Here is a 13,118-nt window from a genome sequence, read left to right on the forward strand (position 1 = left end):
GCCGCTGAGCACACCCTTACTGGAAACCGGCTCATATAGGAATGCGGAACCCCTAACCGCCAAAGAATGTAAACCCCACCTTTTGCCCGCAAAACTTGCACACCAATTCTTAAACCCCACCTTTTGCCCGCCAAACTTGCGTGCCAATTCCGACCAGAGTGATAGGCTAGTTCAAACTATAGGGTAAATTGTAATTCAATTGGCCACCTGCGTGTGGACCGACATGACTACGCAACTTTCTGTGTGTGTTACAATCTCATTGGCCACTGGCCCCTATAAAACTGCTACACCTCTTAACCTAGGGGTCCAAGTCCCTGCTCTGCTGTGTCGGGTATACTTGGGCCCAAGCTGAGCTTGCAAATAAACCCTCGTGCGTTTCCATCGGTATCGGCTCCTTGGTGGTCTCTCGGATTCGAAATCGGGGGCATTACACTGAGAGTATAGTTAAGATAGCCTGTAGCTTCAGCATGAGGTTGGGGAAGAGACACTTGCTCGGGAGTTGTTCCTGGTGATGGCGTCTCCACGGTGGTGGGGTTCCAACAGAGTGCTGGCCCTAGCCTTCTCCCCCTCCTCATTCTGCTGGGCCCCAGGAAAATTGGGTTTGGATAGCTAGCCTTTGCTCTCCCCCTTTCCCTTAGACAAGAGCTGCCCCTGGCAAAGAGTGCCCCTGCCACTCTTCTCGGGAAATTGTATCTCTGCAGGGGAAGTATGGCCCAGCCTAGGGGGACTGGCGCCTGGGTAGGCTCCCTCAGTGGAAAAGTCTAACTTGTTTTGGGATTCAGTACTAAGAGGCCCACTTCTCTGCAGATTCAAGCCATACTCTCTCATATGAGCTTTATGAGGGACAGAGGGTGATGTCTGGCATCTATCTACTGACACTTCGGTCTTTTTTGCCTATTTGTTTAGAGACTAAGAGGGGAAATGTTATTTACTAGGCTCCCTCAAAAACCCCAACACGTGCCCCTGTCATCTGGCTGATTAAAATGCCTTCTATGGGGAAAGTCCAGGAAAATGCCCTGCTTCATCAGCATCACAAACCAGGCCTACTTCTGCATACATTGCCCAAGAAATGTCTAAAAATCCACTCCTCACCCTTGGAGACACCCGAACCACAAATGACATGTCAGCAAAGTAAAAATCGCCCTACTGCCCACTCCTCATCATCTGTGGAATTTTCTAAGCTTTATCAGGCTTCCCAAGTAGGCCAAATAGAGTTTATTATAACAGCTGCTACTTGAGACACTGGAAGCCATCCTTACAACAAGGGAAAAGTACCAAGTCTACAAGAAAAGACTGTACATCTAGGAGGAACAGTTATAAACAAGGCATAGACCGAACACACAATACACCAAAGAACAGACTGTATCTGTTCTACTGCTAAAGTTCAAGACTTTGAATGGTTCCCCTGCTTGGCAGGAAAGCACTGAAGAGGCTTCAGGAAGGTCTGGAGATAATGAGTATACCTCTACCCACACCAGCGTGACTGGGCCCCCATCCTTTACAGGGAAAGTTTTCCCACACACCCTCACCAATCATCATCAAATGAGAAGAGTTCAAAAGAGGCCACGGCGCCTGAGTGGCTCAGTTGGTTAGGCGTCCGACTCTTGATTTCGGTTCAGGTCATGATCTCACAGCTTGTGGGTTTGAGCCTGGCATCGGGCTCTGTGCTGACAGCATGGAGCCTGCTTGGAATTCTCTCTCTCTCCCTCTCTCTCTGCCCCCCCTCCCCCGCTTATGCTCTAAATCTCTCTGTCAAAATAAATAAATCCAAAGCATTAAAGAAAGAAAAGAAAAAGAAAAGGAAAGAAAAGAAGAGAAAAGAAAAGAAAAGAAAAGAAAAGAAAAGAAAAGAAAAGAAAAGAAAAGAAAAGAAAAGAAAAGAAGGGAGGGAGGATGAGGCAGACTTACATGCTCCTTCATTTCATTAGCTACAGTTTTTGACATCATGATGCAGCAGAGAAGGACGACCAGAATGAAGTACAACGCATACATGAAGCGGGTGCTCCGGGACTGTCGGATCTTGGGGCAGCAGTCACAGCAGAGGGAGCAGCCAGCGGACCCACAGCAGCAGGCCAACTAGGAAAGGAGCACAAAACATCCTCTTAGAGCCATTGATTTACAGACCCATTAACCCCAGACCGCTGCAGGTCGACCTCCCAGGCTATCAGTCTTCTGAGCCATCTTGCCTACAGAACGTGCAGTAACAGTTTAGTGTGCAAATGAAGCTTTCACCAGAATTGGTCTGATATTGTCTTTAATAAAAAGAAGGGACTGTGGCGTGGGAGATGCCCAATCATTAAAAAAGAAAAGTCACAGTTCACCTGAAGCACTATAATCATTACTCTGAGGGGAAACAAAGATTTCAGGGATCAGCTAAGGAGTAAGAGAAGAAGTCTAAAACCTAAAAATTCAATCTCTTGGTGCTGATTTGGAAGGCACTTCAGGACCCTGCAATGGTTTGAAAACAAGCATCACACTGTAAACATCTCATCTGCCAATGAGAAGAGATCATAGGTATCAGACAAGAGGCTATAATCACATCTTACTTCATTTACTGCAGGAAACTGCCTTTGTAACACCACTCCAATAGGTCTTAGGGCTTAACCAGCATTAAGCTTATGCACTCCCTTGGTCTGAGTGAACCAAACTCACTTACCTTCCTTGAGATCTGCAGACCACTGGCCTTGAGGAGAGAAGGACCAGTCTTGCCCAGAAGAGAAGTCCTGAGGACTGAAAATAGCTGCTGCTGGTGCCCGCAAGCCTGTTGAGGGTCATGTCGGCATATGCGGACTAAATGCCTGGGCACCACCTTCTCCTCCAGGTAGCCCACCCCCAACCCCAGTGTCTCACACTTTCCTCTTTAAAACCCTCCGGCTTCGCCTGGACGAGAAGATGATCTTTGGGACCTTAGTCCACCATCTTCCGAGGCTGCTGGCTTCCTCAGTAATGCCAACCTCTCCTTTCCCACCATCACCTGTCTCTCAAGTATTGATTTTTGAGAGGCGAGCAGCCAAACCAGAGTTCAGAACGGGTTCTCTGTCCAGTAACACCACTGTTTGAGCACTTTGTGTAGTATTTCATCATTTCACACGCTTATAATGGGCTCTCTCCATCTTACATTGCTTTCCAAACCATCTTCCTCGCAAGACTCTTCTGGCATCCTAAGGCTAGGCTGCTTTGTAAGATAAGCTACTCGGGCAGCGCTAACAGATCACACGGGTGAAATCTAACACTACTGCTTGTATGGGGTCCTCCCACTGGCAGGGCTGCCTTTTCTCTGGGCCTTGCCTTCCTCCTCCTTGCCTCCCAAATTCTTTCCCAATTGTCTCCTTCGTTGCCTGCTAACTTTTTTTAGTTCTATGGTCTTAAATAACCAGTCTTACTGACTGCATTTCAAATTCAAATGCAGTAGGATATTTATTCTATTTGGGAAAGGAAATACTTTTATTTTCTTTTAATTTTTTAATGTTTGTTTCATTTTTGAGAGAGAGAGCACGAGTAGGGGAGGAGCAGAAAGAGGGAGACACAGAATCCAAAGCAGGCTCCAGGCTCTGAGCTGTAGCACAGAACCCGACACGAGGCTCAAACCCACAGATCGCGAGATCATGACCTGAGCTGAAGTCAGACGCTTAACCAACTGAGCCACCCAGGTGCCCCAAAAGAAATATTTTTATTTTTTAACATTTATTTATTTTTGAGACAGAGAGAGACAGAGCATGAGCAGGGGAGGGTCAGAGAGAGAGGGAGACACAGAATCTGAAACGGGCTCCAGGCTCTGAGCTGTCAGCACAGAGCCCGACGCGGGGCTTGAACTCATGGACCGTGAGATCATGACCTGAGCCGAAGTCGGCCACTTAACCGACTGAGCCACCCAGGCGCCCCAAAAGAAATATTTTTTAAAGCAGTTAATCCTTCCCATGATAGAACATTCCCATAGTACAATCAACATTTAAACTATCTCCACAGAAGGGGGAAAAATAAATGGATTTTATGTGTATATATAAATATATATACATATATATATTCTATTTATATCATGTTTATTATATATATTTATATAAATTATTTTATATATTATTTGTTATTATTCAAAGGCAAATAGTAACAAAAGAAATGTGATCATGCAAAGTGTGAAATGAAAATCATACTGCTTACTTAGAATAATCTTATCCTATCATTAAAGTCATGTATCATTGTATGGATTTGACTTTTCAAACTTTTCTCATTTCACTTTCACTCTATATAGTGCTATGATGTTTTTTAAAACATACATATACATGTGTGAGTGTATCTGTGTGTATATATACACACACCTAACATTTCAACTGGAGCCCTCCCACTAGAGCAAGTGAGCAGCACTTGCTTGGGGCCTGTGCATTCAGGGGATAGCTCACAGGGCACTGTGAGAACTCATTCACCACGTCCCCTTCATTCCTCTTGGGAAGGCAAAGAAGGATACTTCTACCACAAGAACCATTCCAAAGAGGGTCACATGTTTTACTTCCACTGCTTTAGTTTAGGAGCATGTAAATCCCTAAGCAATGTGGAAAACCTTCATTCAGAAAGACTTACTCCTTGAGAGTTCTGGATAGCCAAGTTGGCTTTGGTTTGTCTAAACTAAGTCCCAACTGCAAAAAGAAAGAAATCTTGACCTGACACCAACTGTCACTCAGTTGGTTTTCCCAACTTGGAAATATGGGAGCCCTAGCAGAATGCAGGAAAGACATCAGAGACTTCTGTTAACTACAATAATTCTAATACTGTCCCTTAATAAACGGTGGAGAGAGAGGGGGCAGCAGTAGGGAAGTTCCCCAAATACTGAAGCTGTTGAAGCTGTGAAAAGCAGAACCCAGGTGTTCCTGAGCATGCTGCAGGGCTTATAACATCAAAGAAATAGAAGAAAAACATTAAAGCATAAAACTGGGTTTTATTATGTTTATTTATTTTTGAGAGAGAGACAGAATGTGAGCAGGGAAGGGGCAGAGAGAGAGGGAGACACAGAATCTGAAGCAGGCTCCAGGCTCTGAGTTGTCAGCACAGAGCCTGACACGGGGTTCAAACTCACGAACTGTGAGATCGTGACCTGAGCCAAAGTCGGACGCTTAACCGACTGAGCCACCCAGGCGCCCCCCTTTTTTTTTTTAATTCAGGTAAAAAGCGTTCTCTATCCTTTAACTAAATTTGGATTTCCACATCTTTCGGTAATATACAATACTTCACATACAATGTCACAGCCTGCTTTCCTTCCTTCTCTTTTGAGGTTTTAGGCTTACCTATGAATCACCGGGGGTTAGCAGAGAGATAATCAACTGATTCCACTTTGACAAGCAATATTTATTTAAGTTTTAGAGCCCCCAACCAACATTTTGCAGCTCATTCTCCAGGCTCCAAGTGCAAAAACAGCTTCCCATCAAACTTGTACACATCTCTCACTACTACTAGAAGGCAGAGGTAGTGGTAAATTTCAATTCCTGCCAGCATGGGGCCACGTGCTGTCCTTTAGTGGTAGCTGTGCAAGGGAATGGTAAAACTTGAAAACTAGGAGGTCAAGAACATGCAGCTCCCTCTGCTCAATAAAGGAGGAGCTCCCCAAAGAACAAATACACTTGGCAGGTAGTCCCTAACACACAAAATGATCCTGCTGTCGGAAACTCAACCATGCTACAATTGCGTTAGTAAATTGGGTTGGGGTTTACAGTGGATTTCTCCCATACAAAAGAACATAGGGCAATTTACTAAAGCTTATTTAATTTATCATATTAGCTAACAATAGCTAACACTTATTGATCTCTTACTTGCTGCAAGGCACAAATAGTATTATTAGCTGTTTTGTCACCCCAAAGTTACAGAGCCGAGACAGGGGCTCAGAGGGGTTAGGCAACCTAAGGTCAGAAGGCTGATGAGTGGGGGAGCCTGAATTTGAATCTGGTTGTCTCTCCTTGCTGCTGGCACAGAGAGGGTGAGCAGGACAGACAACGCTGGCCTGAAACTTTGGATCCCTACAAAAGGGAAGCTGGCTGCGTGGGAAGGAGGCAGCAAGACAGGAAGTGCTTTTTCTTGCCTGCCCTTGGGTGTACAGTAAGCATTCAACAAATATCTGAAGAAGGCATCTCCTTCTCTGTGCCCCTTTCGCTCTCGCAGGCAATCTCTGGCCTCAGTGGACCTGAATGATCCCGCTTAAATACAGCCCTGTCCCAAGCAGCTCAACACCCCCAATCACCAAGCTCCCTGAACCACCGCGTCCTACCCCACGTTAAAAGCCCTATTCCCAATCCTATGGAAATAACTAAGCCATTCATTCACTCAACTAATATTTATTATACTACAAACCTACTATGCACAGCATTAGTTCCTGGGAATGAAGCAATTAAAACAAGAGACCTTTTTCTTCCCTCGCTAAGCAAGAATACAAACATATGTGTTAAGAACAACCGTCTACGTGCCATTTTGGAGAGATAAAGGAAACCTGGATGTTCAATGAAAGAGTACTAGCCACTGAAATTATGGTACATTCACATCACTGAATTCAATGCACCCACCACAATGATTATATAGTAGATACAGAAAAATTTATTGCCATGGAAAGATATACACAATGTATTAACTGAAAATAAATAACACACAACAATATAGAGTATGATAGCATTTGAGGTAACAATATACCCAGACCTAGGGCAGTAACAATAGCAAAAAAAAAAAAAATCTGAAAGGATATACCAATATGGCAACAGTCATTAATAGACCTGTAGGATTAGGAGTTAACTATGTTTTTCTGTATTTTCTAAGCTCTTTGCAACAAGCACATAGCTTCTAATTAGAAAAACATGACAACACGTTTCTATTTTGGAAGAAAACAAAACAAAGTTTCTGTTCTCACAGGTGGTAAACATTCAAATACTTATTAATTTAATCAGCCAATAAGTAAAAGAAAACTACTAATTTAGCTATATGAGAGAGAAAAGCCAGAGTGAACCATCTCTGTAACTGGGGGGATAAAACCAGAAAATTCCTACTGTACTGTATCTTTAAAATTGGTTAAGATGGTAAATTTTCTATTTTTTACCACAATAGAAAAGTGATAATTCCTTAACCCTTGTAATATTTGTTAGTATTTAATACATATAAGGAAACCTCTACTTGGTGGAATTTGAAACAAATAAAAATGAAACGACAAAAATTAAACAACTACCTAAAAGTTCAAGGAGTTGAACAAGAAGCTATACATTTGCCTAACCCAAAAATCTGCTCTTATATTTCCTTCATCTAAAATTCTTAAGTTCTTCGGGGTGCCTGGGTGGTTTGGTTGGTTGGGCATAGGACTTCAGCTAAGACCATGATCTCACAGTTCGTGAGTTCGGGCGCATGTCGGGCTCTGTGCTAACAGCTCAGAGCCTGAAATTTGCTTTGAGTTCTGTATCTCCCTCTCTCTCTGGCCCTCCCCTGCTCACTCTCTCTCTCTCTCAAAAATAAATAAGCATTAAAAAATTAATAACAATAATCAAAAATAAATAAAATTGTTAAGTTTTTCTCTTTTGAGTTCAAGAATCCCTTAAAACTCCGAGGTTTTTACAATCCTGACCATGACTGTGGGAACCAGATTCTGGGGGTTTGCCAGAAAGGAGTTTCTGACAGGTAGTTTCTCACACAGGTTTCGACATACCAGAATATACTGGTTTCTACCCTTAACATCATTTCAGTGAAAAGCACTGTCAAGGGTCAGTGTTCTTCCTTAAATGGCACTGGGTACCCAGGGATGAGTCTGAAACAGGCGCGCTATGAACACACATGATGCCAGCGCTGGCTTCTGGGGATCAGTGGTACCTGGACAAAAATGTTCTCCCTGAGAGTCTCTTTTCTCACAAGGTTAGGGTTACGTTCAGCACCCAAAAAACAAAGTGGGAGTGGCCTGGTGGCTCAGTCGGTTGAGCTCCAACTTTGGCTCAGGTCATAATCTCATGATCCGTGGGTTCGAACCCCACATCGGGCTCTGTGCTGACCACTTAGAGCCTGGAGCCTGCTTCAGATTCTGTATGTCTCTCTCTCCACCCCTCCCCCACTCACGCTCTGTCTCTCTCACTCTCTCAAAAATAAACAAACATTAAAAAAAATTAAAAAAAAAAAGTTGATCAAGTTCTCGGTCCTCGGATAGCAGCTGGATTCTTTGACTCATTCCATCACGCCACCCTCCACTTATATCTCTTCTAAAAAACACCACATTTGATATAGTTCTGTAGGTCAGAGGACAGAATCTATTATGTTTAAGGTTAAAAGGTTTACTAACTCCACTTCCTGGCAGTTCAACAGAAAACAAACATTCCCAGGAGGCAGGTCAAACTCGGCACTAGGGCATTTTGGGGCCCTGTAAGTCTTTGTTGGGGTGCTGTCCTGTGCACGGTAGGATGTTAAGCAGCCTCCTGGGCCTCTACCCACTAGATGCCAGGAGCACCCTCCCTGTCTCCTTCACAAGTGGTGACAATCAGAAATGTCTCGAACAATTGCCTCCCCCCTTCTGCTGCAAACCACAGCTTTCAGGGTTAAAATCAAGAGCTATGAGGTCAGGCCATCTCGGTTCCCACCCAAGCTTGAATACTGCCTGCTTATGTGGCCGTGCACCAATTCTTTACCACCCCCTAAGTATTAATGACCTCATTTGTAAAATGGGAATAAAAACATCTACTTCAAAGGACTGTTAGTAAGATTAAATGAGACAATTCAGATAAAGTTAACACAGAGCCTGGCACAAGGTGATAGGAAAAAAAAAAAAAAAAAGAGCCAGGTGTACACATCATCAGTCCATCTGTCATGTCCCTCCTCCCTAGATCCCCATTCTCCTTGGTCCTTGAGGTTCTAAAGAAAGAGGTAAGGATGAGAGGGGGGTGGGACCAAATGATTAATACCTCTTTTATAGCAATGTTTTCATTTCCTGCTCTAACATGGCTGATAAATCCATCTGTTGGAAGGAAACTACTTTTGGGAATAAAGCTCCTGAGATCCAAACCCAGGAGAGCATCCTAGCAACCTGGGAAAAAGCTGGACCACTTACATAGAAGCACTTCCCACCCGCCAAAAGCTACAGCTTTTGTTCCAGTAAGGAACAAACAAGACAGGCAGAACATTCATTTGCACCCACTGAAGCCACAAATACCGGCAGCAGAACAGACCTAAGAAGGAGGAGTTAAGCAAGTTCTGGAGAGAGAAGAAAAAAAAAGTGTAAGAAAATGAAACCTTGAAATTCAAAATGGTAAGTGTAGGATGGGAAGAGAGGTGTTCATTTTTTAAAACTTTTAAAATCTTCTCATCAAAATAAGAGAGGAAAAATCCTGCTTGTTCTACTTATCAACAAGCAATTAATGAAACACAAACCCCAAAATTCGCCTAATTCTGTCATGGGGGTTATGTTGCAAGGGGAAAAATCTGCCAAACCCCTTCCAAGAGGTGCCTCCTGCCAGCCTGATCCCCAAACCCCGCCGAGTCACGGAGCACTTCCCAGGCTGGGGATGGAGGCCACAGAGCCAACCTGATGCAAGGATGTTCTGGGATGGAGAACAGAAATGGGCCTGTCTCAGCCAGCGGATCAGACAGTTGGGGCGGGGGTGACCTCAGAGCTCAGGTGGGTTGGCGGGGCACTCCTCTCCCCAACAAATGGAAGCCTTTGTGCAACTCCAATGTATAAAAGGTACGGATGCACTGTAATACTACAAATGTGCTTACGTGTTCATACACCAAACTTACCTAATGCTTACTGGCGACCAGGCACTACCAGGGGTGGGTGGTACAGTTCCTCATGAAGCTTGCATTCTAGTCGATTTAGGTCAAATTCAGCATTCCCCAGATTCTACCCAGCACTTAGGGTGAAAGCCTCTGGTCCAGTCCAGTCCTCTCATGTTGCTGATGTGAAATCTGAGGCCCAGAAATGTTAGGTGATTTGGCTCAAGGACAAATTCAGTGATGAGCATCAGTGGACCAGGAAACACACACCACTTGAGACAACTGAGTACATCTGGAGGAGGGACAAGCCTTTGGATCCCACACTTCTGTATCTATAGTGCCAAAGACTAACAGATATTCAAAACAACTAAATGAAGTCTCCATAAATTGGTTTAAAAAAATTTTTTTTAATGTTTTTATTTATTTTTGAGACAGAGAGAGACAGAGTATGAGCAGGGGAGGGACAGAGAGAGAGGGAGACACAGAATCTGAAGCAGTCTCCAGGCTCTGAGCTGTCAGCACAGAGCCGACGCAGGGCTCAAACTCACAGACTGTGAGATCATGACCTGAGCTGTAGTCAGATGCTCGCTCAACCGACTGAGCCACCCAGGTGCCCCTCCACAAATTGGTTTAAATGACACTGTTGACCACAGTAAGAAGGCAGTAAGGGTCTAAGTGTCTAGTACAGTTTGAAAAGTTTCCATCACAAAACAGTTAAAATGAAAGGCTGGCACACGATGAGTTAACCCTGGGGTGGCCACAAAACTGAATGCTGTTGAACAGCCATAGGCTGTGGCTGGTAAGTGCCCAGTCCCCTATTGTACCTCCCTTCCTCTCTCCTCCCCCCATTCTGAGAAGACAGAGAGCAGGAAGTCCCTCCCCCACCCCCAATCTCACACACAACCTAAGTGCAGGGTCAAGTGCTGGCCAGTCCTCTTCCAGGCCATAGAAAGAAGGCACTGCTCAAGAGACACCTCTGACCCTCCGCGCGCTGGCAAGATGCCTCTCTGTGAAGGTTAGTCTAGCTCCAGTGGCTCTGTGCAAGGAAAAACCTGTATGCGCCATCTACCTCGGGTTTTCCAGCAGTCAGGATTTCATTCGATCCTACTTTTTAAGATTCACAAAAGAGCCCAATAGAAGGTGACATCTAGAACCTCTTTGCACGTAAATGAATACATAAATTGGAAACAAAAATGTCAGGCGTGGGACCTCTGGTTTGGAAAACCCGTGGGCGGACCCAGAAGGCTCCAGCACTTGGGGGCAGGAGCGAGGAGGGGGACAGAGGAAAGGCCCACACTGGCCTGGACTCCTCATTTCTCACGGGTAAACTCACGTCCCTCCCACTGGCCGCCCTCCACCCTCTAACTGCCTCTATCTTTCAGGATGAAAGCCTCCTGGTTTAACAGCTTTTTCTTGGAGCTGAAGTAACAGCTGTACTGCTTTCCTACAGCTGAGAAAAAACTTCCTCGCCATTAATTCCACCCTTCCTCAGTCCTTCAAAACTTCAGGAAGCCTTATCAACTCTCCTCTCCTTTCATCTTCAAAATCTATCTCTGTCTCCCACTTCTAGCATAAAGAGGAAGGAATGAATGGGTGTATGCCTTTCCCCCCCAAGCAAATATCTGCAGTTAATTGCCTTTTTCATTTGAAGTGCTGTGCAGATGCCCAGCGAATTTCATCACCACCCCCTCTTGTGAGCCTGGTCCTCACGACAAAGCCAGCTGGCACAAAGTCCGAGGCAGCATTTATGATGATGCTTTTCTTCAAGTATAGCTGCCTCGATGGTACCAACCAGCAGAGAAGTGTCATACACGTGCAACTCCTCCCCTGCAACCAACCCCCAATTTGAGACGTGTCCTGTTGCTGTTCCTAAAATTTGCAGAAGGAACCAGGGCCAAATGAAGGAACCTATGAGTCACATTTTTTCTATCAAAATACCAACAGAAATGTAAATATTCTCATAGAGGGGACCCCTACCCCAGCTTTTGCCTTCTTATTTTCTACTCATCGGAGCACTGGTTATGTGACCAAGTGCAAGGTAGAGCAGAGGAGCCTAAGAGAGAGGATTCCCCTGGGGCATTCTTTTTAATGCAGGAAGTTACTTACTCATATTGGGAGTGGTGTTCCCTCTGCTTTTAAAACTATAAAGACAGAGCTCTTCCATCAGCTCTAGACTGAAGTTACCCAGCATCAAATGGAACACAATAGCCGACAAGGCTAGGCTGACATACACACCAAACGAATGGTTATCCGGCTACAAGGTAAACAGGCCCCAGGGGTGGGCAGTTCAGAAAATGGACCTTAATTACTGTTATTTGTTCAATCAAACCTAGCATTTCTCATCTAGGCAGAGTGGGTGATGGACCAAATAGAGGGCTCTTTTGAAGATTCTAGATCTGTCTCGCCCCTCCTTCCTTCACCAGAGAAATCCAAGGTCTTGTTGTTCAGGGAGCCCCAGGGGGTGGGACAGGTTGGGGCGGGGCTGCCAGTGAAGTGGGTACCCCCACCCTCCATGGAGACCAAGGAATCAGCACTGTGCCTGAGTTCCCAGGTGGGAAGCTGAGGGGTGAGGGAGGATGGCAATAAAGTAGGAAATAACTGAGAAACCTTTCTGGACCCAGACTTGCTGGTGATGGTGGGAGTGTAAGGGTTAAATTGTAGTGTAGGGCTAACCTGTAGCCTTGAAAAATAACAGCTTTGGTTGACACTGTAGGCTAAGAGATAACAGCCTTGTTTTAAAAGGGGCACCAGAGGCAGGGTCAAGGAGGTCAACTGGTTGTGGCTTAAGGGCAGAACTGTTTCCACCCCCATCTGGGAACTATTTCTTTTTTCTGTTCCCAGGTGATGATAAGACGATGTGGTCGACTATAAAAACTGTACCCCAGCTGTTCGAGGCTGCACTCTGATCAAGATCGAGAGTGTCAGTCCTGATCCGTCGGCCTTGCCTCTCGTTGCAATAAACTTTGCTGTGACAGTCACTGGTGCCCGTAGCATTCTGTTTCAGGAGTCCTGTGGATGCAACAGGAGGAGGCCTGGGGAAACTTCACCTACTCTCAATTAATTAGGTATACAGGCAGAGGGCAAGCAGAAAGAACACATCACAACCATTCATGGAATGGAATACCAGGAATCAGAAGGTGATATTTAGCTTGCTTTTTCATGAACAAACATGTTGGGATTTTATAGGCCATATATAATAATCATGTTCTGCTGTAAAAACTTATCTAGTTTTTCAGAATACTCCATAAGGGACACCAGACTTTACAGAGGATCCCCACTCCGAGAACAAGTCTGAGAGTCAATGCTCTGATCAAATTAAAACTCATTTTGCAGACTAAATTCCAGGTTACCCTTAGGCATCCAGGAGACCTTGAAATGAAGCAATCCAAAGCAGGAAAAACAAAACAAAA

The 13,118-nt window shown here is 44.8% G+C and overlaps 1 protein-coding gene across 1 annotated transcript in view; it reads right to left on the reverse strand.

The window, feature by feature from the left end:
* SERINC5 (serine incorporator 5) overlaps positions 1 to 13,118 on the reverse strand; it is a 100,470-nt gene that overhangs the window by 56,016 nt on the left and 31,336 nt on the right. Inside the window, exon 2 of the mRNA XM_042989227.1 lies at positions 1,909 to 2,076. Coding sequence (XP_042845161.1) covers positions 1,909 to 2,076 — 168 coding nt within the window. The remainder of the gene's footprint in view (positions 1 to 1,908; positions 2,077 to 13,118) is intronic.

This window comes from Panthera tigris, chromosome A1, assembly GCF_018350195.1.
Source record: "Panthera tigris isolate Pti1 chromosome A1, P.tigris_Pti1_mat1.1, whole genome shotgun sequence".
In the NCBI taxonomy this organism is placed as follows: Eukaryota; Metazoa; Chordata; class Mammalia; order Carnivora; family Felidae; genus Panthera; species Panthera tigris.